The 12704-nt window shown below is 41.6% G+C and overlaps 1 protein-coding gene across 6 annotated transcripts in view; it reads right to left on the bottom strand.

The window, feature by feature from the left end:
* Positions 1 to 12140, bottom strand: part of camta2 (calmodulin binding transcription activator 2) — a 35147-nt gene extending 23007 nt beyond the window's left edge. For 2 of the 6 annotated variants that reach the window (XM_067522820.1, XM_067522822.1), the window contains exons 1-9: positions 12006 to 12140; positions 10790 to 10881; positions 6518 to 6699; positions 5720 to 5787; positions 5486 to 5621; positions 4789 to 4860; positions 4410 to 4557; positions 4187 to 4315; positions 3887 to 4097 (exon numbers count right to left, since the gene is read on the bottom strand). In XM_067522820.1, the coding sequence (XP_067378921.1) occupies positions 3887 to 4097; positions 4187 to 4315; positions 4410 to 4557; positions 4789 to 4860; positions 5486 to 5621; positions 5720 to 5787; positions 6518 to 6699; positions 10790 to 10823 (980 nt within the window). In that variant the 5' untranslated portion in view covers positions 10824 to 10881; positions 12006 to 12140. Of the gene's footprint in view, positions 1 to 3886; positions 4098 to 4186; positions 4316 to 4409; positions 4558 to 4788; positions 4861 to 5485; positions 5622 to 5719; positions 5788 to 6517; positions 6700 to 10789; positions 10882 to 11456; positions 11943 to 12005 lie in introns of those variants that run through there. The other 4 variants (XM_067522823.1, XM_067522821.1, XM_067522824.1 and 1 more) reach the window with 4 other exon arrangements.
* Positions 12141 to 12704: the final 564 nt, after the last annotated feature.

Below are 12704 nucleotides of genomic sequence, written 5' to 3'. Positions count from 1 at the left end.
TATAGATAGAATATACCATTTATACTAAAACAAGAATCTCACATCTCAGAAAAGGCAAATCTATAAAAATCAGTTTTCAGACAAGACTTAAAAGATGACACTGAGTCAGAGAGTCTGATTTCCTCAGGCAGGTTATTCCATAGTTTTGGAGCCATGATGGAAAATGCTTTGGCCCCCTTGGTTTTTAACCAGCAAGTTGGAACAGACAACAATCCACTGTCTGATGATCTTAAGTTTCGTAATGGCACATATGGAATTAAAAGATCAGAAATACAGGATGGCACTAAACCATGCAGTGATTTATAAGTAATGAGTAAGATCTTAAAATTTATCCTAAGATGAACAGGGAGCCAATGTAGAGATGCAAGACAAGGAGTAATGTGGCTGAACTTCTTGGTTCTAGTCAGGAGCTGAGCTGCTGAGTTCTGAAACATTTTGTAGCCGTTTCAAGTCTTTTTGGTGAAGTGACAAAAATAGGGTATTGCAATAATGTAGACGAGAGGAGATAAAAGCATGAATAATAGTCTTAGCATCATTCAAATTTAACATTGGTCTGATTTTTGCAATGTTCCCAAGATGATAAAAGCAGGACTGAACTAGTTTAGTGATGTGATGCTCAAAACTCAAATTGCAGTCAAATAAAACATCAAGATTTCTGGCAACTGGTTTAACGAATATTGATAAAGGCCCTAAGGATGGAAGAATATTACTGTTAATATTTTGAGGTCCAATTATGAGAATATCTGATTTATTTGAATTTAACTGAAGAAAGTTTAAGGACATCCAGTTTCTAATATCGGACATGCTATGGTCCATAGGAGAAATAGGGAGCTACAGCTGAGTGAAGCATGTAAACTGAGAAAAAAATTGGGCCAAGTATCGATCCTTGGGGAAAACCATACTCAGAGGGGGAAGGGGATGACAAAACTGTCAATGGAGACACAAGAGTTCCTATTTGACAAATATGAAGCAAACCAGTTTAATGCTGTGCCTGATAGACCCACCCAGTCTATCCAACAGAATATTATGATCTACTATGTCAAATGCAGCACTTAAATCCAACAGCACTAGGATAGAACACAAGCCAGAGTCAGCATTAATTACAAGGTCATTTGTGACACGTAGAAGAGCTGTCTCTGTGCTGAGGTTTTTGCAAAAACCTGATTGGAACTTTTCGAAACTGTTGTTTCCAAAACTGTCAGCAACTGCTGTGTGACCAACTTTGAGAAATGAGAGTTTGGAAATGGGGCGGTAGCTGTCCAGGATAGAAGGATCAAGACCAGGTTTATTTAAAATGGGCTTTATGCAGGCAACTTTGAAATAATCAGGGACACAACCAGTACTCAGTGATTTGTTCAATATGATAAGCAGGTATGGGGCTATGCAGTCTAATACTTCAAGTAAGTATTTTGTTGGAATAATGTCGAGTGGACTAGTTGATGCTTTTATATGAGATATTGTATCAAGTAGGTTAGACAGTGTAACGGGAGAGAAATGATTCAGGGAGCTCCGATAAGGACAGACCACATCCAGAAATGAAGGATTTTGAGTGATACCACCCCTAATTTTCTCAACTTTGTTTCCAAAGTGTGATAAAAACTTATTGCAAGAGCAACACAAGTTGCAGAGGCATGAGGGGGTAGAGGGTTAACCAGCCTATCAATAGTATGAAATAGGAATCTGGGATTTTGACGATTGGCATAGATGAGTTGAGAGAAGTAAGAGGCTCTGGTATCCTTCACCATCCTATTGAAAAGTACTAAGTTTCTTTCTTTATAATAAAATGTACTGTAAGACCAGATTTCTTCCATTTACGCTCAACTCTTCTACATACTCGTTTACAATTTCGTATGTTCTCATTAATCCACAGCTGCTTCCTGGTCAAAGGATCAGGTCTGTTTCTTACGGTCTAAGGTTGACACGCAAAGTGAGTGAAAAGAATCAACCATTTCATTAGTGCAGGTGGAGTTAAGGAATGTCAGGTCCGTGGAATTAAAACGAGCACAAATCTGAATGGCACACTGCTCATTGAACACATGTGGAGAGTCTTTAACAATCTGTAATTCACAGATAAAAGCAATAGGCTTATGGTCAGATACAGACAAATCCAACATTTTCAGTCCTGAAATCCCAAGACCTAAACTAAAAACAAGGTCAAGAGTGTGACCAGCAGAATGAGTTTCCCCAGCTACATGTTGCTGAAAATTAAGAGTTCATTATATTTTAAAATTCTGTAGCATGATTATTCGATGTCAACGTGAATATTGAAGTCACCACAAACAACAACTTTATCATAGTTTAAAATAAGAACAGATAAAAAAATCTGAAATTTCAACAAGAAGGAACTAGCTGTTCCTGGGGGCCGATAAAGGACAGCAAATAAAACCGGGGATGGGCCACTAGGTTTCCGAGAATTCACAAGATGATAACTGTTTACATTTAAGGAATTTCCTGTAACTAGATTCAAGTCCAACACCACGTCCACTGGCTCTAGGGCAACTAAAGTACTTATAATCGGGAGGGCACAGGTCAGCCAGCTGTGCTCACCTGGTCATAGCCAGGACTCTGTGATAAACAAGAAATCTAGGTCCATAGAGGTGATGAAATCATTAAATTAAAGTCTTGTTAGAGAGAGATCTCACATTATTTAAAGCCATGTTCAGCTTCCTGTGTTGAATTAATGTAGCTGCTGGTCCTGGAGCTTTAGTCACAATCTTTATGAGGTTATTATTGCAGTTCTGTGAGTTCATCCTTATATGTTTCACAGTCCTATTAGTGATTCTAACTGGGATACCTGAGATATGTAAATTAGCACCAAGATTAGCAAGATTATCTGAAACAGAACTAGTGGGGCGAGAAAGGGGAGATGTGGAGGAGAAAAAATGACCTTCCAGTTTAAAACTGGAAGTGAACAGCAGGAGGAGCTGTTAGATTAGGGAGACAGATTCGTGGCAGGTTTGTTTCCCAGTGGTAATCTGGAATGAGCATGGCTGGTAGCAGGCGGGAGTTGACCTGGATCTATAGGAAACACAAATTCACGACTGCAAAGGAGAGAAAGAGCGGAATAATTGGTGGGAGGAATAGATCTATGAGAGAGACATGAAGCTGAGGAGACTGAGTGGTGGGGTAGTCAATCACGTGGAGCGGCCCAAACAGCATGCTGGATATTGGCAGCAAGTGTTCAGCTGCCCAATCTGTTAGGGTGGATCCCATCACTCCTGAGGAAGAAGGATCCGTCCCAGAAGAGATTAAAATTGTCAATATAACCAAAATCCTGAGACCTGCAAGCAGACTGGAGCAAAGTGTGGAGGCTGAGGATTCTGTTGAAATGCCCTATTCCTTTATTTAATGTGGGAATAGGGCCCGTAAAGAAAGACAGACTTGCCACAGGTACAGAGAAAGGTGAACATGTCATTAAAATCCCTTTTTGTCAGCTCAGACTGTTGACGGGAAGTGTCACATGACCCCACATGGACAATCACTCGAATGATGGAGGATGGGAGAGAGTGTAACAGTTCAGGGAGATTATGAAGAATGACCGGGACTGTGGCACCTGGGAAACAAGATCCTAGGCTGTTAACTAAGCAGTGAGGACAGTCACCACTGGGTTGGAGACTGCAAGTTCCATATTTCAGTTCCACACTGTGCAGATTTAAATGTCTGATCCGATTTAAAGGGCGTCTTCACCAATTTTCAACTTGCTTTCAGTGGCTTTAGTTTAGTTCCCTTTAAGTGCCCTATATTAAAATTCCCTGCTTCTAGCTGACATGACATGACATCACTCGTTCTTTCATCATTATGAGTTCAGATGATGTCAGCGGTTGGAACCGATGAGCACAAACAAAGATTTTTTGTTAAGAATACCCAGGTTTGGTGGGTAACTTACGTGGATGAGGGGCAGGGAGACGAGACAGGGCTGCTCTGAGCCTGGAGGTGAGGCAGTTTGGCTTCTCCTTCCCCTCCTCTTCCCGCTGGTTCCCCCACATCCGAGGAGAGTGGGGAGGGGGAGGGCCTACAGGAGGAGAGGGGCAGTTTGGGGGAGATGATGCGATGCTTGGTGCTGTTACAGCGGTGCGGAATGTTCACTCCTGAAGACACTGCAGACACAAAGAAGGCTTTGCAGTTATGTTTTACCCTGAGTAAAGTCACAATGATGTCAGAGTCATGTCACATCAAGGTCTGTTACCCTGGGCAGTGTTACAGAGGCAGGTGTGTGTGCGCGGCTGTGGTTTTGTTCTCTGTCGGTCCATAATGTGTTGAACCAACTCCTCAATACTGAAATCGCCCGAACCCACTGAACACTTCATACTGTGAACTGAAACAAAGAACACACATGTACTAAATACTCACACCATCAAGTGGATTTGTGTTTTGATTTTTACAGTGTTTTGTGTCAGCGTTTATCATACACATGGGTTTAAGCTGGTTCAGCAGGTCATCTCGGTTCCACCTCATGCTGTCGTGACGGTCGGCCACCGCACACAGCAGGGGACTGCATTTCCCAGAATCTTCCAGGGATGGCACGTTCAGGTAGTGGACCAGCACAATGTCTGGGTTCTGTGTCAAAAAAAACACACACACACTCAATGCATACATAAATCACTCACATCAAGACCGTGATTCAAAGCATCATAAAAACATTGCAGCATGCATCACGTTTTAGACAAGCTGGGGCAAAAATCAGGTGGCATTTTAGGCCACAACAATCACAAAATCATCTGCAAAATCCTCAAGGGACTAATAAACATTTTGCTCCTCTGTGCTGGGAGGAGTAACTATGAGTCGTACCTGCAGCAGCCAGTAGCATCGCCTGTGGAATGTTGGCACAATGGAGGAATGGACATAGCAACCATACAGGCACTGAAAACACACACAGCAGTTAATATGGATCTTTAACAATGAGAACTACTAGAAATGGTTCCTCTACTCTAAAGCCCTTTTCAGACATGGAATTTGTAACACTGCTACCTTCACCCAGCTTTGTATCATTTAGAGATTGGTCACTTTTACGTTAATGTTCCTCGTGGATTCAGACCTAATAAAACCATGACAGAAAAAAAGCCACAGTACACATGTGAAATCTGCCTTACAAGCAAAATTATTGTATTTTCTATTTTAGTTTGACTCATTTTATTTTTTTCCACTGATCACAAAGAGTCAATATTCCAACACTTAACTTCATTAACATGAACGAGACTCAGTTTGTTGCAAACCCTTGACTGTAATCGGGTTGTCATACAGTCCAGTTCATGCAGTCCTCTGGTCTTTTTAGTGCTGCAGCTGCTATCATCTCTTTCTATCAGCAACATGAGTTGCAACATGAAAACAAACTATGAATTGCAACTTTTACAGAAAAGTGATGAGACTTTCAAAGTCGACAAGTTCCGTTGTGGTCAGATTAACGTAAAGCATTACATGTCTGAAAGGAGCTTAATATAGTAAATCTGCCAATTTTGGCCTGCAAGTAGACGAGTGTGCTTCACACCTCCATGCCCTGGACCTTCAGCTTCATGTGGTCTTCCCTTGTTGTCTTCCCATCCTTCCTTTTCTTCCAGCAGTATCCATCCTTCCTGTACTTCACCTTCTTTCTGTTGTACAGGATGATGCTGCCGTTCTTCGGCCTGAAGACACAAACAAATAAAATAAAACGTTTAGTATGTGTTGAACCCTCTGGCTCTTCTGTCAGCCCAGATGTTCTGCTGTCATTCATTTTGTGTACCTGGTTTTCAGGGCACAGGAAAGCCACTCATCATGTCTGTCAAAAGATATCAGGTAGGAAGCAATCTCCTGCAGAAACAAAGACAGATACATTTTTGTTGTTTTAATCAAAGCCCAACGGATTATTTGATTTGGCAAAGACGAGTTCCACATTTTACAATCCACTCAGCATCAAACACATTTTCCTTAACGCCCCAGGTAGCAGACAAAAAAGTGTGTTCGGACACTAGCTGTGAACAGATCAACCAGAAAGTCTCAGTTAAAGTTAAAACCCAGACCTGTTATTGTTATTAATGGCATTTAAAACCTCGCCTCCCTTAAACTAAAGGACTGACAACAGTCCAAGAAAATGGAAAAGATACATATAAAATTAACATTTAATATCATCATGTATTAATGTCCTGTTTCTTAAATAACAGAATAATCATTTCATCTATATGACAAAATGGTCAGAATTTCCTGGCACCACATGCAGGCGCACAAGATGACAAGTTCGTTTCAAACGTTTAAGTAACTTTGCATTAATTTTGCATTACAATCATTTTATCTGAGAACCTGGAAATTTCAATTCTTACATATTTCTGGTTTACAAAGCTCAATCATTTTCTTTCTTCAACCAAAAAGCAAAGGGGTGTCCACATACTTACTGTAGGCTCAAATAATAAACGTGGTTTAATTTCTTTCTTAAAGTCATGTTGCCTGGTTAGATTTTGCGTTTGGTTGATGGACACATGAGCTCCTGAAGTGCACACAAACAGCACTATGCCGTTTAAGACACCACTCATATCTCTGCACCAACCTCGTTAGTGTTCCACCTCAGCCTCTCGTTGGGCAAACTGGAAGAGCGAGGGAGACACTCCAGCAGCTTGTTAGGAAGAAACACCTTCCTCTGTCCTTTATTCTCTGCATAAAGACCACACATGTCATGTCCACACTGACGAGAAAAGACAGGTTCGAGCTGTTCTGATGAAGATCGAGATACTGAAAACAGAAGAAAGTTGTGTTTCTCATGTTCGCCCACTTAATGCGACTGATGTAGAATAGCTTCTGAGTCCGCTAAACATCATGGTGGCCTTGTTGTAAGACATTACCCTTCTTACCAAACAACTTAACCTTTAGATCCCACTAATCAAAGGAAAAGCCCATCTTTATCACTGAAGATGGTTTACTTACTATACTATAAACCTGAAAACATTCACTGGCTCATGCTTTACACACATTAGGGCCGTGGAACTGTAATTAATACTGGACGTTTTCACAATACAGTATTTACATCTGCAGAACCACTTTTAAAATGACAAACAATTACAAATGTGAAATACCATAAATTGCGTTCTAGGCTTATGCATTCCAGAGGCTTATATCTAAACCCTGACCGGGGCCAATCAAATCAATAATCCAACAGGACTTAGATAGGGACCAAACAGTCTAAAACTCAGGCATAAATTATAAAGAACGGCAGATATTTTATAGTAAGTCTAAATGCTTTGATGTTTGAGTTGTTCTGTGTGTTCACTCTCATTTTAGAATTTAGGTTTCAACAAACTGAGGGAAAGTTTTTTTACTGCATAAAACAACTGCATGATGATGATAACTTAGATGACAGGTCCAGGATCATTGCTAACAGCTCCGAACTAAGTCATTCTGGATCAAAAATGATAGTCACATTGACGCAGGTAACCCAAGGAGTGGTGGACTCGGATGAACTCACTTGATGGCACACCTACAACCCCCCCAATGCCTTCAACAGCTGGTGTTTACCACGGTAACAAAGTTAAACCTGCTGACTGTATTAAATCGTGATTGGTATGCGTTAAAGCTTCCAAAATTCAGAATTTATGAGCAGGTGACACATTACATCACCACCTCAACTACAACCCCTGGGTCAAAGATGCAACAAATTAACAGAAGTGGTTGTGAAATGGTGAAAACGTATTATTAATGCTTCTATTATTAGAATTTTGATTCGGATTTAATTCGTTTTTTTTGACATCTAGAAGAAAATTATTTTTAAACGAGTATTACATTGCACACTACCCCTTACATTTAACATAATTATAACTAGCTGAACACATACCACATTTAATTTTTGCACTCTCACACATTTCATACATCATAGTCTTAACTTTATTTTATGTCACTGTAGCATTTCATTCTGCGTCTTCATGTTGTATTTGTGGAGCAATCACTCACACACCTGGTTCAATGATTGATAATCAGCATCAAAATCAGATTTATTAGCCAACTATGCGAACACATACAAGGAATTTGCGCCAGTCATTGCTTGCTCTCAAGGACACGCTCAAGAAGTAACAATACAGACAATAAGAAAATGACAAATAACTTACAAGGGAAAGAATAAATCAATTAAAAATATAAACACTACGGACAACGTAAGGTGCAGTGTGTGGAAGTTCCAACATATTTACTTGTGTACTTAAAGTGCAGTGGGTGTGTTTTTGTGTGGGCATGTAGTGGTTAGGTGTTAGTGTGTCCAGCGTACACGGTAGCAGGGATAACAGCAATGCATCAGTAAGTATGAGGTCAGCTGTTAAGGAGTCTGATGGCCTGAGGAAAAAACTGTTCTGGATTCTGGTCCTTTTGACAGAGAGAGCTCTGTAGTGCCTGCCAGAGGGGAAAAGCTGGAAGAGGTTGTGTCCGGGGTGCTGGACACACGTGCTGGAGAGTGGGCAGGGGAGCACCAATGATTCTTTCTGCAGTTGTTACTGTCCACTGCAGTCTGTTCTTGTGCTGTTGGTGGCTATTCCTAACCAGACGGTGATGGAGGAGCACAGGACAGACTCAATGACAGAGGTGTAGAACTGGATCAGCAGCTCCTGTGACAGGTCGAACTTTTTCAGCTGGTTTAGGAAACACATCCACTGCTTTGCCTTTTTGAGGATAGAGTCAATGTTGTTCTCCCACCTCAATTCATGTGAGATATTGGACCCCTAAATATTTAAAGGATTTCACAGCTGACACAGGTCTGGAGGATATTATAAGGAGAGGCAATGTGGGGCAGCTTCTCCTGAAATCAACTCTCACCTCTACAGTCTTGAGCATGTTCAGCTCCAGATTGTTTTGACTGGAACACAGTACCAGCTGATCGACCTCACGTCGTCGCTATGCCGTCTCATCATCATCTCGGATGAGGCCAATAACAGTTGTGTCGTGTGCAAACTTCAGGGCCGTGACAGTCGAGTCACTTGAGAAGCCGTAGTTTGTGTAGGGAGAGGATGCATCCAGTACTGGTGTTGAAGGCCAAACTGAAATACACTAACAAAAGCCATGTGTATGTCCCAGGGCTGTGTAGGTGGTCCAGGATGGAATGCAGTCCTATGTTAAAGGCTTCTTCTACTGACCTGTTTTTCCTGTAGGCGAACGGCAGGGGGGTCTAGCAAAGGGGGTATGTAATGTTTTTCACGTGGTTCAAATCTAGTCGTTGAAGGGATTTTATAACCACACACGTCAAAGCAATTGGCCTTTGGTCATTTAGTCCTGTAGTAGTAGCTTTCTTAAGTGCTGGAATTATGGTTGAATGTTTAAAGGCTAATAGCACTTCACACAGCTCCAGTGATTTGTTGAAGATTCGGGTGACGATTGGGGCCAGTTTTTCAGCACAGGCCTTCAGACAGAAGGGGCTGCAGACTGCCTAGTTTTCCGTCTGTGGAAGGGTCAGCTTACCTCCTCTTCAAATATCCTCAGGGTATCCAGAGTGTATGCAGGGGAAACTAGTGCGGGTTTGAGTACGGTCTGGGTGTCTGGAAGGGTGTGAAGGGGTGTTTATGTAGTCCTAGTGTCTAAAGGTGGGTGAGGGAGTGCACCTTTAGTGTCTTGAGGTAAAACTACAGGGGTGGATACAGGTGAGGTGGTAATGATGTCTGAACTAATGCAGGTGGGGGGTGTTGGGCTGTGTTTTTCAAACCTGCAATAAAATGCATTCAGATTGCCAGTGTTCTGTTCTCCTCAGTAGGTTGGGAAGGCCTCCTGTAATTTGTAATCTCCTGCAAAGCTCTCCACGCTGTGCCTCCACAGTGTCAGTCAGTTCATCCAGGCTTTCGGCTGCAGCCTCAAACACACTCCAGTCTGTGCAGTCAAAGCAGTCTTGCAGCTGCTGCTTTGCTTATGGTCCACGTCTTCACGGTTTTAACTAAAGGCTTTGCAGATTTTACTTTGACAGAGAATAAAATGGTTTACAGTTTACAAATCGAGTTTCTAGGTTCGGGCTACGGGATCTAGTTAAAACGTGACATCAGTACACCAACCTTTAGTGATATAAAACATCTCCAACTCCTGTCGTTTTCCCCGATAGCTCTGTTACACAGTCTGTGCAGGTGAAAGCCCAGCAGCTGCAGTGCGTTATCCAGGATGGATGCGCTGAGTCAGGTTTTAGTGAAGAAGATACATGCAAAGTCCATGTTTGTTCTATTCGGACGTAGCAGCTCATCCATTTTATTGGCCGGGGAGCGGAGATTAGCCAGGTGAACTGATGGGAGGGCTGTGCTAAGTCCACGCTTCACAAGCACACCAGCACGCTTCCCACGCCTGCGTCTTCTCCATGACCATAGACAGCCGTTGCTCCTCCAACCAAGATTTTAAAATAAGCTTCTGGGTGTAAGAATGCTGGTGAAAAATTATGTGGAGTGGATAATCTGATGTAAAGCAAATCCCTTGTGGTGTATGTAATTGGGTTAGAGTGGACAAATACACAGAACATACATAAAAATAGACAAAGTCCTAGAGAGCGTCGGACCAAAGTGGCCGTCCACGGTGACATCTTAGTATTCAACCTCCAGATCATCCAGATTATTTTTATGACTGAACACTAGAGGTATGAAGATTTTCATGGGACTGATACGGACATCATCCTATAATGCTGTACCCTAAGATATCGGTGCTTAATTATCATCTGTTGATTCTGCTGTTTCTTATGTTCCAGCTGTGGTAAAACTTATACTATCAAACTGCTTCCAGTTTCAAATTTGTACATGTAAAAGTGATTGCAGCACATTCAGGTAAAAGCCAGAATAAATTTGAAAAACACAATGTCAGACAGGTGGGTGGAACTGACCTGTCTCCATGGAAACCATCTCCTTGTTGCTCATGGCGACGAGTCCATGCAGGATAAGTCTCAAACAACGCACGGCCACCCGCACTGCCCCACTACACACACACATAGAAACAGTCAGTCGATAGGAAACAACCAGGTGTGCAACAGGACACACACCTGAAATCCAACACACACACACTCCTTCAATAGCTCCCTGTTGCCAAGCAACAGCTGAATCTGCTCTCACTTTGAATGGAGAGAGATGTGCGCCTGTGTCCATAACTGAGTCTGTATGTTCTTCTGTGTTTGTGTATAGTTATATAACCGATTAGACTTAAACACTGTCCATTTATGTCATTACATGTTTAACTGAACAATGAAGTAATTCACATTAAACACATGCAGCGTCAACTACAGCTGCAACACATCATTATTTCTATTATTTGTTTAAATATTAATTACTCTATAATGTTTACTTTCTTTAACATTTCCAAGCTCAGACTAATTTAGTTTGCTGACATGAGTTAATAGCAGAAAATTTCCAGATTTCCGAGGCTAAAAACTGAGAATAATCTGTATTTTGATTAACGGTCGACTCCACCGATTAATCGGAGATCAATGTAGTGGTAGATTACTCCTGTAATTGCGTTAATCCTACCAAATTCTCCTAATTCCCTGTCATACTCACAGTGTTCCCTGTCATACTCCACCCACAGACATAAACACAGGCCTTCCAGGAGACCGCGGACTCGCCTAACTGCTGTGGAAGCCTCCCGGAGCTGTGATGCCCGCTCCAGGAACTCAATCCCTCTCAGCCTGCTAAAGCTAACGTTGGGACGCCTCTCAGTTTCGCATCAATATATAATTTAACAGGCCGACAGAAGCTCATACTGCAACAGCACTAACGTCTATCACACCCTCCTTTTAGACCAAAGCAAATGACAGAATATGATGTATTCAATAATTAGTATTTACATGAACGGTTTGCTGTTCAACTGCTCGGCGAGCCGGCTAGCGAGGCTACGCTAATGCCGCTACACTGGTCTCTGTAAACAGCGATTAAATACATCCGAAAGCTGAGCTGCTGGGTTGTACGCCCGATATAAAGCGGGCTAAACAGTGGCAGGCGGTACCTAATAATGTCTGAATACATAATGTAAAATACATCAGGTTAAGAGCAAAGTGGGCCGAATAGGGGGGTGTCTGAGGGTAAAACAATCTGTTAAAGCCCCTTTACCTTCCGCCTTCAGCACAGCCGCCATCTTCTCTTGCTCTGACGGCAATACGTCAGTACGTAGAGGCGGAAGGGGGGCGAGTGGGGCCTCGTTATTTTTATTTATTCCTGTGAATTTTCTTTTTATGATGTACTTCATTAACACCTTTCAAATGTACCTTGTAATTGTCAAGAAAAAACAATTTAAGTTTTCAAAAAAATTAATAAAATAAGACAGAATTTCTGAAGTAGAAAACTTATATCATTGACAGACTGTAGAAATACTGTTGCAAGTATTTGTTCTGCATTAGAAAATCGGGTAAATCAGCTCTATGCAGTATATACTATATTATTAAATAACAATTACTCATGCATTAATGTGTACATGTCACTTTTCTTTCTAATTTGAACCAGATAAGGTAGAACTGTCTCTATTAGCACATTTGTGCAAGACAAAGACAACCACAAGGCCTGAAATGGAAGATGCAAGATGACCACATAAAAGCACCAAAAATGGAAGACACGAAAGCATGACAGTCCTCAAAATGACGGAACAATATAAGACGACCAAACAGAGATACAAGACTATTACACAGCAACCACAAACATGCAACATTACCAAAAAACATGAACATGTGAAACAACCATAAAGCCAAAAACAACTTTGTACTTGGGTAACACACTTCAGACACACTTTCCACCTATAAAAATACCAGGCGTTCT

The sequence above is a fragment of the Channa argus genome, chromosome 12 (assembly GCF_033026475.1).
Source record: "Channa argus isolate prfri chromosome 12, Channa argus male v1.0, whole genome shotgun sequence".
Taxonomy (NCBI): domain Eukaryota; kingdom Metazoa; phylum Chordata; class Actinopteri; order Anabantiformes; family Channidae; genus Channa; species Channa argus.
The sequence above is the reverse complement of the archived record's forward strand: the minus strand, read 5'-3'. Positions and strand labels throughout refer to the sequence as shown.